Here is a 22,649-nt window from a genome sequence, read left to right as displayed (position 1 = left end):
GCTAGTTTTCTCAACTGTAAGCTTTCTGCTGCAAATATTTCTGGTAGTTTCTGCATCGGTCTTCCAATCATTTCTGTCGTTGATCACATAGAATTTACAGCAGTGAAATTTAAGAACCAGTTACCAAGAGGATGACTGATTCACCATTAATATTGACATAAAAACACAAGTTTTCCATCTTACTCAATCCAGTAAATAGAAACACAACGACATCAATCACTATTAAATATCTAAATCCCGGAAAAAATTGAAGAGGCATGTGCAAGTCACAAAGTGTCACTTCAGTGCTCGGTTAGTTACGTGCACGATTAATCAACTGTGCTTAATAATGTATGGTTCAGATTAACTTTACCAGCGCATATCTGTGAATTTAATCCAAAGTACTAGCTTAGTTATGGAATTCTTCATTCATGATGTTAATTTTGATATTAGAGTTTCGATCATTATTCAAATATGGAGGCACAATTAAATGATTGATTTAGAAACTTATTGATTGATTGATGATTTATTATTTGTATACATCCTGGGTATACATCCTGACAAATTTTCATAAGCTTTTCTTTAAATTTACCTCGTCCTCCAAACAAGTGGCGGCCTGGCGGGAACCACCAACTTAATTAGTTAGTTTCTATATAAGGCATCTCTTCCTCTACAACTTCATCAATCTCTCGATCAAAACGAATAAAGGAAGTCTTCAAGAGAGGAGTGAGAGAGAGATGGAATGCCATCTGATGCTAGCTCTGCCTATTCTCCAGTTGCTTCTTAACCACATAAACCCCTGCACAGCTGCTGCAGCATCTTCTAGCAAAGTGAACACCGAGTACATAAAGACATCATGCAGCGTCACGCTCTATCCGAAACTGTGCTACACCTCCCTCTCAATCTATGCTGGAAAAATCAAGACCAGCCCGAAAGTGCTAGCCCATACCGCCCTCAACGTGACCCTTAGAGCCACCAAAGCAACTTCCGCGGTAATAAACAGGTGTTCAAAAGTTCATGGACTGAAGCCTATAGAGGTTGCAGCCACACTCGACTGTGTGGAGGAGATTAGTGATGCTTTGGATGAGCTGCGAAAGTCCATAGGTGAATTGGGTCATGCAGTTAAAGGCTCGAGAAGTTTCTTGTTTCAAATTAGTGATATTCAAACATGGGTTAGTGCTGCATTAACTGATGAGGACACCTGCTTGGATGGTTTTGATGAACCTAAATTGAATGGAAGGGTGGAGACTATTGTCCGGAGGGAAATAACGAAGATCGCGCATCTGACGAGCAATGCCTTGGCGCTCATCAACAACTACGCCTCAAACTAAAGCTGCAATATTGCTGTATGGGAACAAATGTGTATACTACTAGCTACTCAAGAACGGACCAATTAATGGTCTGTTAGTGTCCAAATTACAGACTTGTCTATGAGTAAAATCATCCAGGACAAGAAAATTATACTATAAAAACTTGAATTGTGAGAGGTAAATAGACTATATGCAGCTAGTATGGTTTTTATAACAGACTGTAAATATATGATTCTGTAAAGTGGTTGTAAGTTTTAAGCCTTTGGAACTGTAGCATCAATACAGTACCCTGTGAAATGACTTGAGTATGCCAAGCACCTATCTGTTTTGGATAGATTAGAGGAAATTAAGCTCTCTCCAGAAGGCTGGATACTTTTTTGGGTTATTATTAGAGTTCATATAGCTTACCAAAATGCAGAACTACTTGTTTGCAAACTTGTTGTAAATGAAGGGAATGGGATACAAACAAATACACATATAAATTCAAACACACAGAACTGGGGGTCGGAGGATGATTAGTATTATAGGATGCAGCGACAGCAGACAAGGCTCCAATACAACGTTGGGCGACTATTTTTTCCTTACAAGCTTTAGTGAGGGGGCAATGGACCAATAATTTATGTTAATTACAGTCTCGTGCTATTTCAAGTTAAAAAAAACATGTTGGAAAACGTAGAGAAAGCTACTTGAACAATTTGCTTATTGTCACATTGAAAAAACAATTTGCTATTGTGAGTATTGTCCCCTTCATAGATTAGGAAGCCTTGATGTGCATATGGCGCTGTCTTTGTTATTTGACATAAAAGCCGCCCGATTGTAGTTATTTCATAATTTCTTGTACATTTTTCAAAACTGCCAGCCCCAAGGCCGGTGGTATTTAACATTATGATTTGCAGACTGAGGGACCAGGTTTGGCAGTTATACACAACATTTTACTGGATTATTAGGTATTTTGGAGAGGGTAGAAGTTTTAATATACAGTTGTATTCCTTTTGTGTTCATCAACATGAATTGTAGTATTGCACTCTACTATTTTAAGTGAAGGTATTATTTTCCCTGAACAAGACAAATTGTTTGTTTTAGTTATGTTCATAACAAAACTTCCATTATAAGTTTTCTTACCAACATTCAAAAGATTCAATTGCTTTACAATGACTGAGCCGTGGTATATATTGTAAAAATAAAGTAGTCTATGAGTTTGAGATAACCTTAGTGAGGGTGCTCTGTAGAGATGCAACAGAATCTATAGCAGATTTTGTGAGCCAGCTGATCCCTACTTTAAGCCTATGCTCATCAGTTGGTAATCTAATCAAGTAGGCCAATTTCCTTGCGGTGTGACCCAAAGGACCATCTAGCGTTAACCCCTCGATGAAACTTGGAGAAATGGCAGCATCATTTCTTCCCAAAGTTATCATTTCGCCTAAATTCTGAAACCTGAAAGGCAAAAGCGGGCGGTTGTTTATTGCAGCCCACAGATTCCAACCAGCAAAGTCTGCTTGCTGAAAAGCGACCTGTGCAGTGGCAGGAAGAAGCCTTCCATTTGATTCCCTTAAAGCAGAAGAATCACCAACTGCAAATATGCGTGGGTGACCGTTAACGCGAAGAGTTTCATCTGTTTCTGCTTGGCCCCTGCCGTTTAAGGGAAGCGCACTACGTCTGTTACCAGGTTCCAGATGAGGAAGAAGAGATTTAGACCCAACAGTCCATAAGACAAGATCTGCTTCAATAGTTTGACTTTGTAATCCCTTTTCAGTAGGTTGAAGTTCCAATATATATTTCCCATAATCATGTTCTACTCCTATGCTCTTTGCTGGTTTTTCTGAAGCTTCTGTATCAACAACTTGGCGAATACAACGAACAAAGTAACCCAACAGAAGTTCAACTTTCCTGGACGAGAGAACTTTAGTTGCAGCCTCCCTATTTCCAAGTGGGGCGTTCGGGCAAATTGTGTTTTCTACATTAATTGCTTGCACTACGCCTCTGTCCTGCAGTCTCTCCGATACTGTGGCAGCTAACTCAACTCCCGCATAACCACAACCAACGACCACCACACGTATCAGAGATTCCTTGCTGAACTTTCTCCTCTCCAGTTCTCTTAGCCTAAGATCAACCTTGCGAGCATCCTCCAGAGTCGAGAATGGCAATGCAAACTCCAACGCTCCTGGTACAACATCAAGCTTAGGTTCAGCACCCAGAGAAAGAACCAGCCAGTCATATTCAATAAGAAGACCACTCTCAAGAAGGACACTCCCTCCAACACTTGATTTTGCAGGTCCATTCATTCCCAAATGATCAGAAGGGTACAAGAGCTTGACCTTGTCTTGAATAAACAGCACATTTGTATTGGCCAGCAGATCTGAAAAGCGAGGAGCTATCTCCCATGCATCAACTTCTCCGGAGAGAAGCTCATAAAGCATTGGCTTAAAAACAAAGTGTTCAGACTGGTCAACAAGGAGCACCTGAGGCTTCTTGTCATCAGGCCACACTAACGATTCTAGTCTTAGAGCAGTATATAGACCTCCAAACCCACCACCTAGTATACACACCCTTGGTTTCTTCTCATCCGGCCAAGAATAAAATTGAGGGGCAGTTTCAGCTTCAGATATCTCCGCAACACCTCCATTCCCCCCAGATGCACTTGAAGCAATAACAAACTGCGATCTTTTCCTTTGCGAGCTAGCAAATAGCGATATCTTAGACCGGCCTCTTCTCAAGAAATCAGGAAATAACCTAGCCTGGTGCTTTGCCTCACAATTCAGCCGTAGAAGAGTGGCTGAAGCAGCAAATGCAGTTGATGACATGATTACAGTTTTATCTGTCATAATAAGCCACATGATTACATTCCACACACTATCAGTCTATCATAGGAAAACCAAATGCAGCTAATGTACCCTATGATTTAACCTTAGTCATACCATATATGAACCAAATGCACCACAGGAGCACATTGTCACTATTCACTTGAAACAATAACAAAAGCAGATGCAGATACGCAGATAATTAACTAAATCAATATCTTAGAATAGCAAAATCGCCCATGAAGAAATAGAAACACTCACTGATTGACTGGCATTTAATTCAGAAATAGAAGATGCATTCTAAGCAAAATAGCAAGAAATCAGTGCCAGTAATCTGGGGAGCATATAGCAAATTATATCAAATGCTGAAAAAGAAAAAGCGTATTCAAAGCTGAAACATTTCACAAATATCCAGCAACTTAGCAACACAGAAAGTTCACCGGAAACCGGTGAATCACTCAACTCTAAAATCGACACTGGAAACAGGAAAGTTGTAAACAAATTGCAAAGTACAGTAGGAAAACTTGTAAATACCTTGTTGTGGGTAGTGGGCTGACTCATCAGAGGTGAAGAACTGAAGAGGAGGCTGTGAACTGTGAAGGAACCCCCACAAGTTTCAACTTGTGGAACGAGGAAGAAAGCGAGTTGTGTTTCTTCTGCTTCCGGTTTGGTGAGTTTGGTCTGGAGAAGGTGGGCTGGGCTTGGGTGAGGAATGGTATGGGCTCTACGGGAATTGGATCCAAAAATGACGACGTGTATCGCTTTAAACTTCAAGTTTTCATGGTGCTATGAATAGAATCATAGATTATGTTCATGGTTGTGAATTCCGACACATGTGGCAGCTTCACGGCCTTTTAAGGGTTCTCTGTGTAGAAAAACTTGTTCAGTCTTTTCTTTTATCACAAGGTAGGTCAGGAGGAGAGTGTAAACAAACAAAAAAACCAAGCACACCTTTGGGTCTTTGTATAAAAACACATCAAACTATCATCACCAATCCTTCTAAACTCAACCTCACTTTTATTAGCGTTTTTACGATGTTTAAGCACTTAAAGATATAATAAAATGTAACTCGTGACGATTTATCTAAATATGACTTCTCATTTCTCACTTTCATTTTTCATTCATGCTCCCACAAACCACATTTTGGTTTTTCTTATTCTTTTTTCAAACATGTAAGATTTTGAAGAACAAATCCATATCTTGCGGTCCAGAATCACCCAAAACAGCAACAACAACAACAACAACAAAAAAAAAAAGAGAAGGGTGAGGAGCAGCAAAGACAAAGCTCCACCAGTTGGTTTTGCGTTATCCCCAAAACCCCACGCCACCACAACACAACCCAACCCATTTTCGGGTCGTATCAGATAAAGCGCCAAAACCCCCCACCACGACCCTCTCTCTCTCCTCTCTTCTCTTCTCTCACAAACACATAGAGTGAGAGAGATAAGGAAAAATGGCTGCAGAGTCAGTGAGAGCAGTTCAGAGTTTCAGCTTCAATGGGTCTCAGACAAGGCCAACCATCCCTCTCTCCCCACCTCGCTTTCTGGGTCTTCGTCCTCCTCGCTCTTCTTCTTCTTCTCTCACTTCCTCTTCCCTTTCCCACTTCTTCGGGAATCTCCGTCTCGCCTCCAACTCCTCAAAGACCTCTACTTTGGGCCGCAGAAACCTCTCTGTTCTCGCCATGGCCGCCGATGGTATGCTTCTCTTTCCAACCCATGTTCAAGTTTCAAACTTTAAGTTTTCTCGGGCTGCCCAATTTGTTGAATTTGAGAAACTGTTAGTTCTGCTGTGTTCAAGTTGTTAATTTGAATGTTTATAACCTCAAGACTTGTGCTTTGGTATGTTTGATAATATAGAGCACATGGCTTATCAAGTTCTTCACTCTCTTTCAATTAGAACAAGCTTAGGTTCTGAATGTATGATTTTCCAAGAAAAGGTGTGTACATTTTCGGATGAATTTCTTGTATCAGTTGTTAACTAATGTTTGTATAAAGAGTAGTGTATCAGCTAATGCAACAGAGACGATTATTGATTTTGTTTTTCTTTATGCAGATGGAAAGCGTGCAGTACCGTTAGAAGATTATCGGAATATTGGAATTATGGCTCACATAGATGCAGGGAAGACTACTACAACTGAACGGGTTTTGTACTATACGGGAAGAAATTATAAAATAGGGGAGGTGCATGAAGGAACAGCAACTATGGACTGGATGGAGCAGGAACAAGAAAGAGGCATTACCATAACTTCTGCTGCAACTACAACCTTTTGGGACAAACACAGAATTAACATTATTGATACTCCTGGCCATGTGGACTTCACCCTTGAGGTGGAGCGAGCTCTCAGGGTGCTTGATGGCGCAATATGCTTGTTTGACAGTGTTGCTGGGGTGGAACCTCAGTCTGAAACTGTATGGAGGCAAGCTGATAAATATGGGGTGCCCAGGATTTGCTTTGTCAACAAAATGGATCGACTTGGGGCAAATTTTTTCCGCACAAGGGACATGATAGTGTCGAATTTGGGTGCCAAACCACTTGTACTTCAAATTCCAGTTGGTGCTGAAGATAATTTTAAGGGAGTTATTGATCTTGTGAAGATGAGAGCTATAATTTGGTCAGGAGAAGAATTGGGTGCAAAATTTACGTATGAGGATATTCCCTCTGATCTTCAGGAGCTGGCTGATGAATACAGATCACTGATGATAGAAACCATAGTTGAGTTGGATGATGAAGCTATGGAGGGGTATCTAGAAGGGGTTGAACCTGATGAGGCCGCCATTAAGAAATTGATTAGGCAGGGAACCATCTCAGCTAGTTTTGTGCCAGTATTATGTGGCTCAGCTTTTAAAAATAAGGGGGTTCAACCATTGCTTGATGCTGTTGTGGATTATTTACCCTCACCACTTGATGTGCCACCAATGCAGGGAACTGATGCAGATAACCCAGAAATCACAATTGAGAGGGCTGCAAGTGATGACGAACCATTTGCTGGGCTGGCATTCAAGATCATGAGCGATCCATTTGTGGGATCCCTTACATTTGTGAGAGTCTATGCAGGAAAGCTAAGTGCTGGATCATATGTGCTGAATGCAAACAAGGGAAAAAAGGAGAGGATTGGAAGACTTCTAGAGATGCATGCAAACAGTAGGGAGGATGTTAAGGTCGCTTTAACTGGTGATATTATTGCGCTTGCAGGTCTAAAAGATACTGTTACTGGTGAAACATTGAGTGACCCTGAGCATCCTATTGTGCTTGAACGTATGGAATTCCCTGATCCTGTGATTAAGGTGGCAATTGAACCCAAAACTAAAGCTGACGTTGATAAGATGGGTGCTGGTTTGGTTAAGCTTGCTCAGGAAGACCCTTCGTTCCACTTCTCAAGAGATGAAGAGGTTAATCAGACAGTGATCGAAGGAATGGGTGAATTGCATCTTGAGATTATTGTTGATCGCCTCAAGAGGGAATTCAAGGTATATATCTGCTACTCCATGTTGCTGATTGTCAATTTCGTAAATGACTCTACTTTCCAGCATAAAGATTTGCTTCTATTTTTGTTGATTTCGTGGTTTTTATACCTTTGGTGTCCTCATGTTCTGGATGTATACTCATACCAACATTATGCATCTTTCTGTTGTGGTTAAGCACATACATAGACATAGTGTTAAGCATTTTATAATAAGTGAGTTTGCACAAAGTGGTGATTCCCTATGCTAGTTCATCTAATAAACTTTGTTGTCCAACCAAAACTACCACAAGCATTGATAAGTTGAAATCGTAATATGTCAGCTGTTAAGGTAATCAGTCATCACTATCTGCCACGATCAGATATCATGTGGAAAGGTGTCACACACTAACACTGTTTGATATTTACCCCTCAGTGGTCAATAGTATGGTTTGATCAACAAGGTTCAACTCCACTTTTATGCCGATTGATTTTTTGTTAGTATCATTTGTCGTTTTCTCTTGCAGCCTATTAATTGTGGTTTCTTGAGTATTTAAAGGAAGAAGATACTGTTGATTTTGAATTCTTCATAATTGGGGTTGTTTTCTCTATGCAGGTCGAGGCTAATGTTGGAGCACCCCAGGTTAACTACCGTGAAAGCATTTCTAAAGTCGCTGAAGTAAAGTATGTGCACAAGAAACAATCTGGTGGACAGGGTCAATTCGCAGATATCACTGTCCGATTTGAACCCATGGAGCCCGGTAATGGGTATGAGTTCAAGAGTGAAATCAAGGGAGGTGCAGTGCCCAGAGAGTACATTCCTGGGGTGATGAAAGGACTAGAGGAGTGCATGAGTAACGGTGTGCTTGCAGGCTTTCCTGTCGTCGACGTGCGTGCTGTACTAACCGATGGTTCTTACCACGATGTTGACTCGAGTGTTTTGGCATTCCAGTTGGCAGCGAGAGGAGCTTTCCGAGAGGGTATGAAGAGAGCTGGCCCAAAAATGCTTGAACCCATAATGAAAGTTGAAGTAGTTACACCTGAAGAACATTTGGGAGATGTGATTGGTGACCTTAACTCCAGGAGAGGTCAGATCAACAGCTTTAGCGACAAACCTGGTGGTCTCAAGGTATGTCCTCATATTCATGATAGAAATGAAAGCACTAATAATGCAAAGCATTCTCTTGATTTCCTTTTTACAAACTGTTGCTTTTTATTAATGCAGGTGGTCGATGCTGAGGTTCCTCTTGCGGAGATGTTCCAATACGTTAGTACACTAAGGGGCATGACAAAAGGTCGTGCATCCTACACGATGCAATTAGCTAAGTTTGATGTTGTTCCTCAGCACATTCAGAACCAACTTTCTGCCAAGGAGGAAGAAGTTACTGCTTGATTTGGTTTACATGTACAAATGTACAATAGTTGATCGGGGTCCAAGAAAATGAGGGCGTCTTTTTTTAAATTTTTTGCCTCGTGTACTTTTAAGATTTTTGCCTCTGTACCAAAAGAAACAATAAGTTTATTAACTTATACCAATTCGTCCTCAGATATTGGCATTATCTATTAGTCTGAACTCTGAACTCTTGAAATGGACAGTGATATTGAAGTGAAAAAGGTTCTTGACAAACATATCAATACTTTCCAGAGTCAAATATCAGAACTAGCTGCAGAATGAATGCGAGTATTTATGAGACTCATTAAAAGAAAAAAGGACCATCCACACTAATATGAAAACAATACATCTCAAAATTTTTCAGTCAGGAATTTGAACCTAGATACTCGAATGAACATTGGAAAGTACAATAGAATCAGCATTCTTGTATGTATCATTCGAATCTTTCCTCAAGCTCTCACTTAATCTGAACAATTCCAGCACTGACCAGCTTCTGGATTTTGGCCATCACCATCGGGTTCTTAGAGTGTTCCTGAGCGGCTTTGGGATTCTCCTGGAAATCAACCAACACCTGCCAACATCCCAAAAAAAATTTGAGCCAAAGGACCACATAAAGAAAAACAAAAAAGCAGATAATACGTTGAACTGCAAGCTTTTCAGAGCAAAAGAGAAAACAAATTACACGACTTGAAATTAACTTACCTGTCGCATAACAGGATCTGAGAGGATATTCTGAATTTCTGGATCCTGCATTCCCTTAGTCTGCAAAAAAAAACGGACTCAATACCTACATCTTCCGAAACATAAATCAATCATCAGGAAAGTTCAGATACTTACCTGTCTCTCCTTCAATTCATCGGCACTCAGATCCCCACGGCTAGCTTTGTTAATCTGCTCTACACACCTGCCAAAAAGAAATATCAAGTGAGATTAACGTAGGGTCTCAATATCATGTAGAGCAAATTAAGCAACAATCTCAAACTCTATCTGTGCAACATACTTTCTCACACCATCAAGCAAGTCCTGGTTGCCAGGATCATGCTTCAGACCTTCTTGATATGTTTCCAAAGCTTTTTCGTATTCTCTCATGAAATATTGGACTGTACCCTTTCTGGTATAGCCCTTTGAAAAGGTTGGGTCAAGTTCAATGCACTTTTCGGCGTCCTTCAATCCCTCCGGCATTGCCCCCAACTTTGTATAGCAAGCAGCTCTATTGCTATATGCCTACATAAATAAGCAGATTTGAGTCAATCCACAACATGTCAGACGGAGAACAATTAATAAGGAATTGAAGATTTTCTCACCTTTGGATCCTTGGGATTCCTTCTCAAGGCTTCAGTGTAATGCCTAATAGCTTCTGGGTACTTCTGCTGCTTGAAAAACTCATTGCCTGCACATAATTCCATTGTTTTGTCATTACAACAGAATAGGGTACATAGGGCAGAATACTACCGGCCAAACAAATATCCATAAATATTAAATATCAAGATCAAAGTAACAGGCATACCTTTCTCTCGCTCCTCATCGGCTAGCTTCGGATCAAAATATTCTTGTTGCTCTAGGTCCTTTTTAGCCTTCTCAGCATCATTCAATTTCTTTAGGGTGTCGGGGTTGCGATGTTCTGTGAGAGCTTTCTGGAATATCTCAATAGCAGGTTCATAATCCTTAGAGGTTTTTGCTGTTTTCGCAATAGCGGTTCCCTTCCTAGTCAAAGCTTTTGCTATCATCTTAAAGTCTGCCCTGACCTCTCTTCCCCTTTCAACAGCCTTGTCACAGTCTTTAATACAATCATCATACTGACAGAACATAACAATAACACTTACATTAGAAACCATAAAAACCAATTTATATGATGATTGCAACAATATTAACCAAACATTAACAGTACAAAGATAAAAGGGTGTATGATAGAGCACAAATGGGTAGGATCAGAGTAAAACAGAACTAAGCCCAACCTTCTTAGTGTACAAGGAGAAAACAATAGCATATTCTACATAAGAAATAAAAGATCATGTCAAGGTCCCATCTATGAGGGTTCACGGCTCAGCAGCCATGGTAGTAGCCCTCTAGGCCTACACATAAAGCCTCCTCCACACTTTTCTTCATTTCCGCCCTAAGGTAGAAGTTACATGATACCATCTACAAAACCCTCTACGCCTACACATATATGATACCATCTATAATGAATCAATCTTATCCCCTAAGAGAAAATAAATCACTGTCTCATAAGAAAGATCCTCCAAAAAAATCAGTAATTTGGCAACAGTATAAAGGACGACTGGGCCTAAATCAGTAATTTGGCAACAGTATAAAGGACGACTGGGTTTACAAAGTAAATCCTACATTCAAGATTGACCAACTCCTACCACATTCGAGATTCAAGAAAGATCACCAAGCCATATTCTTTAACAAAGACCCCAATTATGTGGGTGGGTTGGCTAAACTAATACTCAGCCAGGTCTCTAGCATATAGCAAATTCCTATTACTTGGGGTCTAAGTCGGAGTTTTAATACCAGTATGTTCGTCCCATCATCATCAACAAATTCACCACAACCATTGACAGTATCAAGCATACATCAAACTGATCAAAGAACAGAACTTGGTACTAACCAATAAACAGTACAAGATATATATATTCAGCTCTGCATAAAATAAACCAAACACTAGACCAAAAACAATATGCAATCCATACCTGACCCATTTCCAAATAAGTGGCAGCCCGGTTCAACAAATACGAAATGTCTTCATCATCAATCTCCATTGCCTTGGTATAATGCTGAATGGCAGAGTCGAAGTCCTTCTTCTTATAAGCCGCATTGCCGGCCTCCTTCTCCTTCAAGGCCTCAGCCTTCCTCTTCTTGGCCTCCTTCTCCTCCTCCGGAACATCCATGGGCTCCGGCTCCGGCTTCTTCTCCTCCTTCCTCTGCGGCGGCGGCTCAGTGGCCTCCGCAGCAGACCGTGTCCTCTCGGCCGGAAAATCAGGCATATCGTCGTCCTCCGACGCGCCTCCTCCTCCTCCCTGGAGCTTCACATTGAGCAAAACCCCAAGGGCTTGCATAACCCTCTGGTCTTTGAGATACAGATTGAGGTTGGTGGGGTTCTTCTGAATCTCCTGCATCATGCTAACGAAATCGGGCTGCTGCATAAAGGCCCGGGTACTCGGGTCAGCCGTGAGCTTGGCCCACATCTGAGGACCCGAGAACGCATCGCCGAAGGGGTTCGACGACGGCGGGGGTCGGGAGGCCCGGGCGGCGGCGCGATCGCGGGCGGACTTGCTCTCGGCCAAGGCCTCTTTGAGGGCGGCGTTGTTGGGATCAATCTCGAGGCCCTTGTTGTAAGCGGAAACGGCGTCGTCGAATTGAGCGAGGCCGTGGTGGGCGGCGCCGAGGCGGCTGTAGCCTTTGACCCAGTCGGGCTTGAGCTCGACGGTCTTCTTGGCGTCGGAGAGGGCGTCGGAGTAGCGGTTGAGGCTGGCGTAGGAGGCGGATCGGTTGGAGTAGAGGACGTGGTTGGTGGGGGCGAGGTTGATGGCCTCGGTGAAGTGGGTGATGGCGGCTTCGTAGTCGCCGGCGGAGTAGGCGGCGTTGCCTTTGGCTTTGGCTTCGTCGGCCATAGCTGAGCTGATTTGGGAAATCGGAGAGTGAAATTCAGAGGGTTGCGATTTGTTGAAGGCGGGGGACTGAGGGTGAGATTTATAAAGGATAAAATGGAGTTTTTAGGGAGACCAGAGACTTCTAGGGGTTTTTGGGGTTCGAGAACCTTCTGCTGCTTTGCGCTTTTGCTCGCCTAGTCCAATAATATTTTCCTTTCTACAAATTCTACTTTATTTGTTTTTGGATACACGGCGTATACTCTATTTGCATACCTTGATTAGGAGATGATTTTAAATACTTCACCATCCGAAACGCAGCTTCCATGAGGGTTGTGCATAAATCTGCTAAGGATATGAACAAAGTAAGTAATGTCGGGCCTGGCATGGTGATTGTGAGATATATAAGTATTCCAACTAGACGTTGATATACAGCAGGATCCTTAAGTTGCTCTCTTTTATTTAACAACTTAGATTTTTCCATGGGAAAATCAACATGTTTAAGACCTAAGAAACTGGTGTCTTTAATAATCTCCAATGCATACTTACGCTGAGATATGTAAATCCCTTTCTTAGAACGAGCTACTTCAATGTCTAGGACAAATTTCAGATCACCAAGGTCCTTGATACGGAAACGGGTATGAAGGAACTGCTTCATGTCATTAATAGACTCCATATTGTTCCCTATGATCAAAATATCGTCCTCATAGATTAACAAGACAGTCAGAGATGTACCATTTTTGCGGACAAACAAAGAGTAGTCTGATTTGGACTAAGAAAAACCAACAGCAAGAATGACCTCAGTAAACTTAGAAAACTATTGACGGGAGGCTTGTTTCGGTCTTGTGGAGGTGACACACAAGATTTTTCCCCTGTCACCGAAAACCAGGAGGAGGAGACATAAATTTCTTCCAACAAATCACCATTCAGGAAAGCATTGTTAACATATGATTGATGTAAAAACCAATTTTGACTTGCAGCAACAACAAGAAGGTAGCGGACAGTTATCATTTTTGCAATAGAAGAAAAAAAGTATTATAATAATCAATACATGCAGCATGAGTAAAACCTCGAGCAACAAGGCAAGCCTTATAACACTCGACATAACCATCAGTATTACGCTTAATCTTATAGACTCATTTGCAACTGATGGAGCGTTTGCCAGTGAGTAAAGGATCGGAACTAGACTCCATGTCTGATTCTCAATAAGAGCATCACAATTCTTCATCTCATTTCAATCTTTTTTTTTGTTTCTTCGGATTCGAATACAAAAGGAATTCGGAGATAAGTTTCATGCAATTTTTTCAGTCATATAATGTCTTTTTTTTTTGGTCAAGTATTCAGTCATATAATGTCATAGAGGTAAATTGCAGTCGGGGCAACGCACTGTACAACAAGCTAGCAAAGACTATGATAGGTAAAATGGATGCATCTCTCTCGAGCTGAGAGAATTATGTTTGAAACTATGAGTTCCATCACCACCTTTGCCTCCGCCAACATCCACACAACATGTTCAATGGACATTTTTGTGAGAACATGTACGTGTTTCAGACCTTCAATTGAGTCTTCTGTTTTAGACCCAACCCGCCAATGGAGATGGGTTGTTGTTGCGCAGGCCCATGTTTTTGTAATTTTAAATGGTGGACCCCGCGGCCCGCTAAGGCCCGGGCCAACCTGGACCGCCTAGCCCTAGCACGTGTCCGCCTAGCCCGCAGTAATTATTTTTCCTCTTAAAATCTGGAATTGGAAATTCATCCGCCTTGGCGGCCTTGCCGACTTGAAGACTCTCCGCCGAGTAATTCGACGGTGGCTCCACTGAAGCTTAACATCCGTCGTCATCTGCCTGGGCTTGTGGGTTTTGGTAAGCTTCCATTTCTACCACCCTTTTTTGAAAGATTTTCATTAGCTTTGTGATTGTATTCATCTACGAAAGCAAAAACAAGCATGCCCCACTAAATTCTCATACTTTGCTGTGATTTTATTGTGAGCAAGTTAGGTAATGTGTTGAGTTTAGCTACTAGTTTCTTTAAGGGAACGATTTAGCTTCAAGCCTTCAATCTCTGCTCTTATTCTGGAGTGAGTAAGAAAGTAAATTTGAAGTTTCAGTGGGATAACAAAGGTGTTATATGAGTCGACATTTGTATTGGTGCTTATGTATCTAACTGTGATTTGTTAGTCTACTCCAATTCCTTCTCCCCAAATCCCATTTGTTATTTCCTTCTCCCAAAAAAACATTTGCTTGTTTGAATTTTTGGACTGTTTTTAGTATGGTATGTAGTAAGTGAAGAAGGAATTTCTAGCCTTATGAGACTCCTTTTTAGAGGTTCTGGTGAGGAGGAAGGAACCTTATATCCCTTGCAGAATGCACAGTCGAGATGTGTGGGGGAGAATGAGTGGTGGCATTTTTCACAAAACCTCTTCATTTCTGCCTAATGATCTTGGCTGAGCAACTGTAAGGAAATGAAAATTTAAGTAGTGGAGATGGATATGTGTTCTAGAGGACCAGATCACTGTTTTGGAGGGTTATCCAATATGTTGTTAGCCATTGTGTCTTAAACTGGATGAGGATACTGATTCAAGAGTACATCTATGCTAATGATTTCAGTAGATGTTAGTATGTGGGGATGATTCAGATTTATGTGTAACATGAATGTTTCACGTCCCTGTGATGCCTAACCATGTCTCTGTTAAGGTTGTTAGTAGTAATTTTCAGAAGTATAGTTTTTGAAGAAGGAAGAAGCACATGTTAAAGAGTTATCAAAAGTTCAAAACTGACATGGAAGCGTCTCCCTACGGTGGTAGACTATATGTAATAGATTTGTATAATGTGTGTTTGGGAATGAACATAGCAGATGCTTCTTTAGATGCTTGATTGTAAGAATTGGTTGTATTAGTTGATTGTCAGAATTCGGAAAGTATTTCCCGTATCTGTTATATCCTGTATCATTGATAGTTAACCTTATTTGGAATGTGTTTTGAGGCTCTTCATTTTAGTGATCCTTTGACAAGTCTGATAATAACCTTTAATACATTCTTTGCCATCTCAAGTTCCAATTATGCAATAATTTGGCTTGGATCATAATTGAGCTTCTCATTTTTATTTCAGGTGACAAATCCTCAGGTTTAAATCGTAACTCACAAAGTGTTGTGCAATTTGAGAGATTATTGTAGTTAAACCACAGTTTGTACTCGATGAATAATGCTTCAGCATCCAGTAGTTTAAGGGCAGCTTTCTCACACTGTGTACAGCAAGTCCGAAATTATGATTACCATCATTACCTTTGCCTCCTTGAACTCCCCCATAACATGCGGAAGGCTGCGTTTGCAGTCCGGGCGTTGAATGTCGAAACAGCTCGTGCAATGGATGTTGCTTCTGATCCCAGGATTGGTCTTATGCGTCTTGTCTGGTGGCAAGAAGCCATAGACAAAATCTATGCCAACAAGTCAATTGAGCACCCAACAGCACAAGCTCTATTGTCAGTCGTACATGAGAACAAAATCAGCAAGGGATGGTTGAAACGGTCTGTCGAAGCTCGCATCAATGATGCAAGGAAGGAGATTGGTGATGCCCCAGAAAAAATTGAAGACTTGGAAAAATATGCTGAAGACACCATGTCCACTAATCTTTACATGACACTACAAGCTGGTGGTATCAGGTCGACCGCAGCCGATCATGCAGCATCACATATTGGTAAAGCGAGTGGGCTTCTTCTGCTAATTAAATCACTGCCATACCATGCTAACCGCAACAGGCACTTCTCTTATATACCAACTGAAGTGGCAGCCAAGCATGGTTTGTTGGTAAAACATGGTGATCAAGCAGAGATCCATTTGGACTCTCGTGAGGGCTTACGTGAAGCAGTTTTTGAGATGGCATCAGTGGCTAATGACCATTTGCAGAAGGCTCGTGAATTAGCCAGTACGGTACCTGCAGAGGCTCGTCCGGTGCTGTTGCCAGCAGTCCCTGCCCAAGTTCTACTAGACTCCCTGAGGCGGGTGAATTTTGATGTGTTCGACCCAAGGTTAGCACGAGGGATCCTAGGTATGGCCCCTTTGTTGTATCAGTTGAAACTAAAGTGGCATTCATGGAGAGGAAAATACTGAGGAAATTTCTTTTATTAGTTTGATACAAAATGACATTCCATATTGCATTCTAGAGTGCAAATCTGGAGTTGTGTTGCGGATATGTTTTTGCAAAAGGAAAAGTGGCATGTTCATGAAACCCTGTTAACCAATCTTTTGAGGTGTTCTTTTAATAAATGGGACTGAGCAACTTATAACTCCAGCCCGGTTCTTTCTTGACCGTTGCTCGTTATGTTCCGTATTTGCAATTGACTGATCCGGGCTCTGTATGGAAGTTTCAAACTCCCACAAGTATTTGACTATTTGTTAGGACTGTTAGAAAAATGTTATTCGAGCACTTAGATATTTAGCCTTTAAAAGCTGTTGATGCACTTGTTTAGATCATACAGTATTAAATTAATATTCTCTCGCTTTCTCTCATCCCTTTCTTTCTTCAATTTTTCTCCTCTCTTCACTATAGGCTAATCGTCTGCTTCATCTTGGTCCGCAACATCGGAATAGTAGAGTTTATGGTAGAACCAAAATAGTAGAGATATTTTGGTGATTAAGAACGTTGGTCACTGTCAATGTTGTCGATTTTGTTTGTTTTCGCACCAACTTGAAGGGTGAGCACTATCATTGAAAACAACCAATTACTTTGTCAAGTAATCTTAGAAATCCTGTGGCTCGGCATGGTTTTGATCTTGGTGTTCATAGTCCTCTTTAATTAGTGATTGCTTTCTATCAAAATAAGTGAGGTAATTCATTACTTACTAGGAACTGGTTATTCGAACTTTGCTTTCTGGACAAATAATGTTTTGTAGTATTCTGGTAAAGTTGGAAATTATAGCTTTCGAGTCACTTGATATCATTTAGTCTATGAAAACAAGTTTTTTTTTTTTTTGACGCAGTATGAAAACAAGTTAACAACCTCATTTCTATATGTTATACTCTCTGATTATACATGTGTTGGCTTCATTTCGATTAGAAAATAGGACTTGCGTTTGGATTTATATCCAACGTTAATGTTTTATTTTAGAGAAAGCTAATTAATTAATCCATGGTCTTTTCCTATTCATAAAATTAAGGAAACAGATGTTTCAATCAAAATAGTGATACCTCACCAAATACCACCATGTTTTATAAGGCGTCCCCTCATAACCAACCCATTATTTGAACAGAGGTTTTTACACGACTAGAATCATGATATGATTCATACGATGAAGTAAGCATTTTTAGTTTGAGAGCTACTTATCCTGGAGTAACATATGAGAGAACTTGAGCTGTTAACCAACATGTAAAACAAACAGTCTTCTTCATCAACATGCTAAAAACTTGAGCTGAATTTCCTCTCAAAAGGACAAGAAACAAGTTTAACCAATTCATGTAAAACAAACAGCCTTGTGGATCACATCCATGAGCTGTTACAGGAAAAAACTGTTTTCTGCTTCAGTAAAGAGGAAAGAGCCAAACATGTTGATTAACTAGATCAATCTTCACGCTTCACAATGCCAAGCATCAGCCCACCTGGACGCTCCACACCACCCTTGGACCCTCCAAACTCATCTCCTTCCCGGCACGTGTCAGCCACCTTGTCTCGTTTTGCATGGCACCTCACACGACACCACTGACCACCCAGTCACCCACCTCTTTTATACTCTCTCTCACCACTGTTCACCTCCACCCAGCTCTTCCCTCTTCTTCCTCCTCTGCCCACAGTTTCCTTACTACTCTGGGTTTTCTTGAACCCGGTCTGTCACTCACTCGTCATGGCGGCCCGTCTGTCTAAGCTGCTACTTCTCTTTGTAGCACTGGTTATACAAACCACTATAGGCGGAGGAGGTCGAGCCGCCGCTAGGCTCGACTTCTGGGACTCTGCTGCAATCCGGTTGCCCTCGGAGAAGGATAAGACCGAAGATGCCGTTGAACAATCCGGGACTACTTGGGCGGTTCTTGTAGCTGGGTCTAATGGATACGGAAATTACAGGCATCAGGTGCGTATGATGATCTCAGTTTTTCTTGTTCTTGATTTGTATCTTGGTTTGAGGTTGATTGATTTACACATACACATACGTATATGCATCATATATACGCAGGCAGATGTTTGTCACGCATATCAGATACTGAAAAAAGGAGGGTTGAAGGAGGAGAACATAGTGGTGTTCATGTATGATGACATCGCCATGCATGAGATGAATCCCAGGAAAGGCATCATCATCAACCATCCACAAGGTCAAGATGTATACGCCGGCGTCCCTAAGGTACCAAGCTAGCTAGCTCCAATTCTTTCTTTATTTTGTCTAATTAATTAGTGATAATATTCTTAAATATTGTACTTTCTCAATCTAGTATCAATAACCAAAAGAAGTGGGTAGGATATTTTTATTTATTTTTTGTAATCATGCATGGTTGCCACGCGTTAGACTGTGAGCTAATAAGTGATTAGTAATTTAACGAAGATAACCCAGAAGATGGCTTGGGTTTATATTAAGGTCAGCACAAGGTTTAGCGAAAAAGACATTACCTATCGCCCCACCTCACTACTTTATATGATTAAAGATTTAGAAATGATAATGAAATATTGAAAAAAGATTCTAAAGTTTCTCCTAGGACAAGTGTAGGTGACATGGCTTTTGATGTTTGTACGAATATAATGAAATTTAAAATATGTACAGTGTTTTTATATTTAGGATGATATAAATAGCTAAATGTCCAATGATCTGTGAGTTGGAGTCGCAATTATCAGGGTGTTCGAATAGGTATATATTGGTTGTGTTTGAAAGGTTATGAAGCTATTGGTGTTTAGAGAAGGTTATGTAAGATTGTTAGGTGCATCTTTGTGTGGGTGGAAAGGTATATAGAGACTGAGTTTCAAATGATGACTGATGATATTGATTCATGACCTCTATCTCTGGCTTGTGTAACTTCTAAGCATTTTTTGCCATTTGGCAAATTTTTCGAATTGTTTAGGTCATGTTTTAATGCTAGCCACTGTCATATTCAGTTATTATCAAACTTGAATCTTTTTATTTGGGATAGTTAAAATTATTATGATACTGATTCGACCTAACCTTCAAGTAGACGAAATGAAATCTTTTCTGGTATGATATTGATATATAGTATATACAGTAATACATAATATTGTTGATTGTTTATGAAAAGAACCAAAAAAATAGTGCCTCACTGCCCTGTCCTGTTATGATGGTATATATTCTTTTAATAGATACCAAGGACTGAAGGCATTGGTTTGTGATGTGGAACATCACTTGAAGTAATCCAATTGCCCCAACCTCATTTGATTTATTGAAATTTCAGTAGTACGGAAAAGGATACAACGGAAAGAGGACCTACATTTAACATAGTTAGCATAATGCTTGGTTGTTGATTTGTTTATTGAGCTTTACTTGGAACTGGAATCCCATATACTTAGGTATTATATGCTGTAGGATTACACCGGGGAGCATGTAAATGCTGCGAACCTGTATGCAGTACTTCTTGGGGACAAGAAAGCTGTGAAAGGTGGAACCGGAAAGGTTGTGGCAAGCAAACCTAATGACAGGATCTTCTTATTCTACTCAGATCATGGTGGTCCTGGTGTTCTTGGTCAGTTCCCTACTTTCTCATTTTACTGTGATGTATTGAAACTCATGTTTTATCCAAAAATAATCAATCAAAACTCAATCATGTCAATTTGGAATGAACTCATTTTTCTTTTCAAGGCAAGTTTGTCAGCCTAACTGCACTTTTTGGATGTGATCGAGTTCTTTGAAAGAAAGCTACAACTCACCAAGTTTCTATTATAGGAATGCCAAATATGCCTTTCCTGTATGCAATGGATTTCATTAATGTTTTGAAGAAGAAACACGCATCTGGGAGCTACAAAGAGATGGTATGTATGTCACTCTTTCATTATTAATCTGTTACGCTTCTTATGATTAGTTGATTACACAGATATGAGTACATATATAACAGAAGTTATCGACTTCAATCGTCTTGCATGCAGGTTATATATGTAGAAGCATGTGAGAGTGGGAGCATTTTTGAAGGCATAATGCCAAGTGACCTTAACATATACGTGGCTACAGCATCAAATGCAGAGGAAAACAGCTTTGGGACTTACTGTCCAGGGATGAACCCTCCACCACCCCCTGAATACATCACTTGCTTAGGGGATTTGTACAGTGTTGCTTGGATGGAAGACAGGTATCTGATTTTACTCCTTCGATAATTGGTGAATTTATATCTCAATGAATGCATAATTGTTTGGCGATAGTAACTATTTAACATTCCGTTGTTTGCTGTTTTCTTCTGTTTTGCAGTGAGAGACACAATCTGAAGAAAGAAACAATAAAAGAACAATACCAGACGGTGAGGTTCAAAATATATGGATTGGCACTTGAATTTCAAATCTGGACCTAAAAATTATTCCTAGGTGTTTTTCGGAACAGTTATTACTCTGGTATTCAATTAGGAAACATGTAAAATTGTGTGTTTGTGCAGGTAAAGGAACGGACTTCAAATTTTAATAACTACAATATTGGATCTCATGTGATGCAATATGGGAGTAAGAATCTTACAGAAGAGAAGCTCTATCTGTACCTTGGTTTTGATCCTGCCTCTGTGAACTTCCCTCCAAACAATGGTCAACTAGAACAGCACATGGAAGTTGTCAACCAGAGAGATGCAGAGATTTTCTTCATGTGGCAACTGGTGAGCTCCTCCCCTCATTTTTCTTATATTTTTTCATACAAACAAAAACCAACATGATCATTTGTAGTATATTTGGGCCGATCCTATGACTTATCCTTTCTCAGTATTGAAATTATTAGGGTACGTAGGTTGTTTACTGAATACTGACTGATCTCGATTTGAAGCCAAATGAAAGTTTTACTTTGTAGAATGCAAAGGCCTTTCTATTTTGAAGCCGGAACTGGTTAAGGTGGCAAATAGTACTAGATTAGGCCCGTTCACTTTGAGCTTAATGTACTGTTCACTTGGTTATTGTCATACAGTACAAAAGATCAGAACATGGGTCAGAAAAAAAGAGGGAGATCCTGAAGCAGATTAGAGATACAATGAACCACAGGAATCACATAGATGGAAGCATAAAATTCATAGGGACATTTCTGTATGGACCTAAGAATGGTGCTACTGTACTGAATTCCGTCAGACCACTTGGACTGCCTCTTGTGGATGACTGGGAATGCTTAAAATCCATGGTAATAGCTACTTACACTCTACTTGCTTTGAATCTTGCGACTTAACTATTGTAATTATTGACTGTAAAAACTTTGAGTTGCAGGTGCGAGTGTTTGAAACACACTGTGGATCGTTGACTCAGTACGGCATGAAACACATGCGAGCGTTTGCCAACATCTGCAACAGTGGTGTGTCTCAAGCCCAAATGGAGGAAGCATCTTGGGCTGCTTGTGATGGTCACGATCTGGGCCATCTGCATCCTTCAAACAAAGGTTATAGTGCTTGAAATAAATTTGGGGAGCTTTGTAGGCTTGTAGCAGGATATGAATGTCACATCCCGTATATTTCTATTTTAGAAGCTGATATAGATATCAGATTTGTGTCGGGAATAATTTCCATGTAAATGTAATATATGTATGGAGTGATGTTCTGTCTTCAGTGGCTGTCCTCCTGCCCAGTATCATTGTTAATTACATCTCTTTTTTTATGCGTTTCTCTCAGAATCTGAATCATTTCTCTTAAAATTTAGAAGATTCATACATGCGTGGGTAAATAAAGCTTGAATCTCATCTACTCATTTGAATTTGTAGCTTACTGCGGTAGCAAATCAAGTTGTATTGAAGCATTGTGATCGATTTGGACTGCATATTGTGCAACTGAACCAAATTGATCTAGTTGGTTCAAGAGTGAGCATTTTTGGACTTTGACGTGTAAACTTCTACTGTCCTATTGATGCGAGATCCGTCTTGACAGTAAGATGGGACAAGCGGAAGATCACAATGCCTAACAAAGGAATCAAGGTTACTATCAACGCATGAATATTAGTACGTATTACAAATGCATATATCAGCATGAAAGAACAAATCCGCAGGTTTATTC

At 40.5% G+C, this 22,649-nt stretch overlaps 6 protein-coding genes across 6 annotated transcripts; 4 read left to right on the top strand and 2 right to left on the bottom strand.

The window, feature by feature from the left end:
* Positions 1 to 617: 617 nt before the first annotated feature.
* Positions 618 to 1,673, top strand: LOC101293682 (21 kDa protein-like). Its single transcript, XM_004298624.1, has one exon. It carries the CDS (start codon positions 717 to 719, stop codon positions 1,308 to 1,310), a length of 594 nt encoding a protein of 197 aa, XP_004298672.1. The 5' UTR covers positions 618 to 716; the 3' UTR covers positions 1,311 to 1,673.
* An 806-nt stretch (positions 1,674 to 2,479) lies between these two features.
* LOC101308875 (NADH dehydrogenase C1, chloroplastic/mitochondrial-like) lies at positions 2,480 to 4,090 on the bottom strand. The gene has a single exon (XM_004300664.1). It carries the CDS (start codon positions 4,088 to 4,090, stop codon positions 2,480 to 2,482), a length of 1,611 nt encoding a protein of 536 aa, XP_004300712.1.
* A 1,338-nt stretch (positions 4,091 to 5,428) lies between these two features.
* LOC101293391 (elongation factor G, chloroplastic-like) lies at positions 5,429 to 9,135 on the top strand. Its single transcript, XM_004298623.1, has 4 exons — positions 5,429 to 5,781; positions 6,140 to 7,554; positions 8,143 to 8,655; positions 8,752 to 9,135. The coding sequence occupies exons 1-4, from the start codon at positions 5,541 to 5,543 to the stop codon at positions 8,917 to 8,919; spliced, it is 2,337 nt and encodes a 778-aa protein (XP_004298671.1). The 5' UTR covers positions 5,429 to 5,540; the 3' UTR covers positions 8,920 to 9,135.
* A 52-nt stretch (positions 9,136 to 9,187) lies between these two features.
* LOC101293091 (heat shock protein STI-like) lies at positions 9,188 to 12,572 on the bottom strand. Its single transcript, XM_004298622.1, has 7 exons — positions 11,613 to 12,572; positions 10,427 to 10,715; positions 10,224 to 10,309; positions 9,920 to 10,143; positions 9,757 to 9,823; positions 9,622 to 9,681; positions 9,188 to 9,490 (listed from the first exon to the last, which is right to left on the bottom strand). The coding sequence occupies exons 1-7, from the start codon at positions 12,531 to 12,533 to the stop codon at positions 9,377 to 9,379; spliced, it is 1,761 nt and encodes a 586-aa protein (XP_004298670.1). The 5' UTR covers positions 12,534 to 12,572; the 3' UTR covers positions 9,188 to 9,376.
* A 1,691-nt stretch (positions 12,573 to 14,263) lies between these two features.
* On the top strand, positions 14,264 to 16,811 carry LOC101292793 (NADH dehydrogenase (ubiquinone) complex I, assembly factor 6-like). The gene is made up of 2 exons (XM_004298621.1): positions 14,264 to 14,370; positions 15,616 to 16,811. The coding sequence occupies exon 2, from the start codon at positions 15,702 to 15,704 to the stop codon at positions 16,611 to 16,613; it is 912 nt and encodes a 303-aa protein (XP_004298669.1). The 5' UTR covers positions 14,264 to 14,370; positions 15,616 to 15,701; the 3' UTR covers positions 16,614 to 16,811.
* Positions 16,812 to 18,260: 1,449 nt separating this feature from the next.
* On the top strand, positions 18,261 to 22,308 carry LOC101292503 (vacuolar-processing enzyme-like). Its single transcript, XM_004298620.1, has 9 exons — positions 18,261 to 18,565; positions 18,668 to 18,832; positions 20,018 to 20,174; positions 20,375 to 20,460; positions 20,575 to 20,774; positions 20,891 to 20,939; positions 21,072 to 21,281; positions 21,584 to 21,790; positions 21,874 to 22,308. The coding sequence occupies exons 1-9, from the start codon at positions 18,341 to 18,343 to the stop codon at positions 22,054 to 22,056; spliced, it is 1,482 nt and encodes a 493-aa protein (XP_004298668.1). The 5' UTR covers positions 18,261 to 18,340; the 3' UTR covers positions 22,057 to 22,308.
* Positions 22,309 to 22,649: the final 341 nt, after the last annotated feature.

This window comes from Fragaria vesca, linkage group LG5 (genome assembly GCF_000184155.1).
Source record: "Fragaria vesca subsp. vesca linkage group LG5, FraVesHawaii_1.0, whole genome shotgun sequence".
Lineage (NCBI taxonomy): Eukaryota > Viridiplantae > Streptophyta > Magnoliopsida > Rosales > Rosaceae > Fragaria > Fragaria vesca.
Note: the sequence above shows the minus strand (reverse complement) of the source record. Positions and strands in the feature narration are given on the sequence as shown.

Bases quoted from the DNA above. Each gene is read 5' to 3' on its own strand.
- LOC101293682 (XM_004298624.1), top strand. From the start codon at position 717: ATGGAATGCCATCTGATGCTAGCTCTGCCTATTCTCCAGTTGCTTCTT.
- LOC101308875 (XM_004300664.1), bottom strand. From the start codon at position 4,090: ATGTCATCAACTGCATTTGCTGCTTCAGCCACTCTTCTACGGCTGAAT.
- LOC101293391 (XM_004298623.1), top strand. From the start codon at position 5,541: ATGGCTGCAGAGTCAGTGAGAGCAGTTCAGAGTTTCAGCTTCAATGGG. The intron at 5,782-6,139 runs GTATGCTTCTCT...TTCTTTATGCAG, and splicing joins TCTCGCCATGGCCGCCGATG to ATGGAAAGCGTGCAGTACCG. The intron at 7,555-8,142 runs GTATATATCTGC...TTCTCTATGCAG, and splicing joins GCCTCAAGAGGGAATTCAAG to GTCGAGGCTAATGTTGGAGC.
- LOC101293091 (XM_004298622.1), bottom strand. From the start codon at position 12,533: ATGGCCGACGAAGCCAAAGCCAAAGGCAACGCCGCCTACTCCGCCGGC. The intron at 10,716-11,612 runs GTATGGATTGCA...ATGTTCTGTCAG, and splicing joins CTTATTTGGAAATGGGTCAG to TATGATGATTGTATTAAAGA. The intron at 10,310-10,426 runs GTATGCCTGTTA...AATTATGTGCAG, and splicing joins CGATGAGGAGCGAGAGAAAG to GCAATGAGTTTTTCAAGCAG.
- LOC101292793 (XM_004298621.1), top strand. From the start codon at position 15,702: ATGAATAATGCTTCAGCATCCAGTAGTTTAAGGGCAGCTTTCTCACAC.
- LOC101292503 (XM_004298620.1), top strand. From the start codon at position 18,341: ATGGCGGCCCGTCTGTCTAAGCTGCTACTTCTCTTTGTAGCACTGGTT. The intron at 18,566-18,667 runs GTGCGTATGATG...ATATATACGCAG, and splicing joins ACGGAAATTACAGGCATCAG to GCAGATGTTTGTCACGCATA. The intron at 20,175-20,374 runs GTCAGTTCCCTA...TTTCTATTATAG, and splicing joins TGGTGGTCCTGGTGTTCTTG to GAATGCCAAATATGCCTTTC.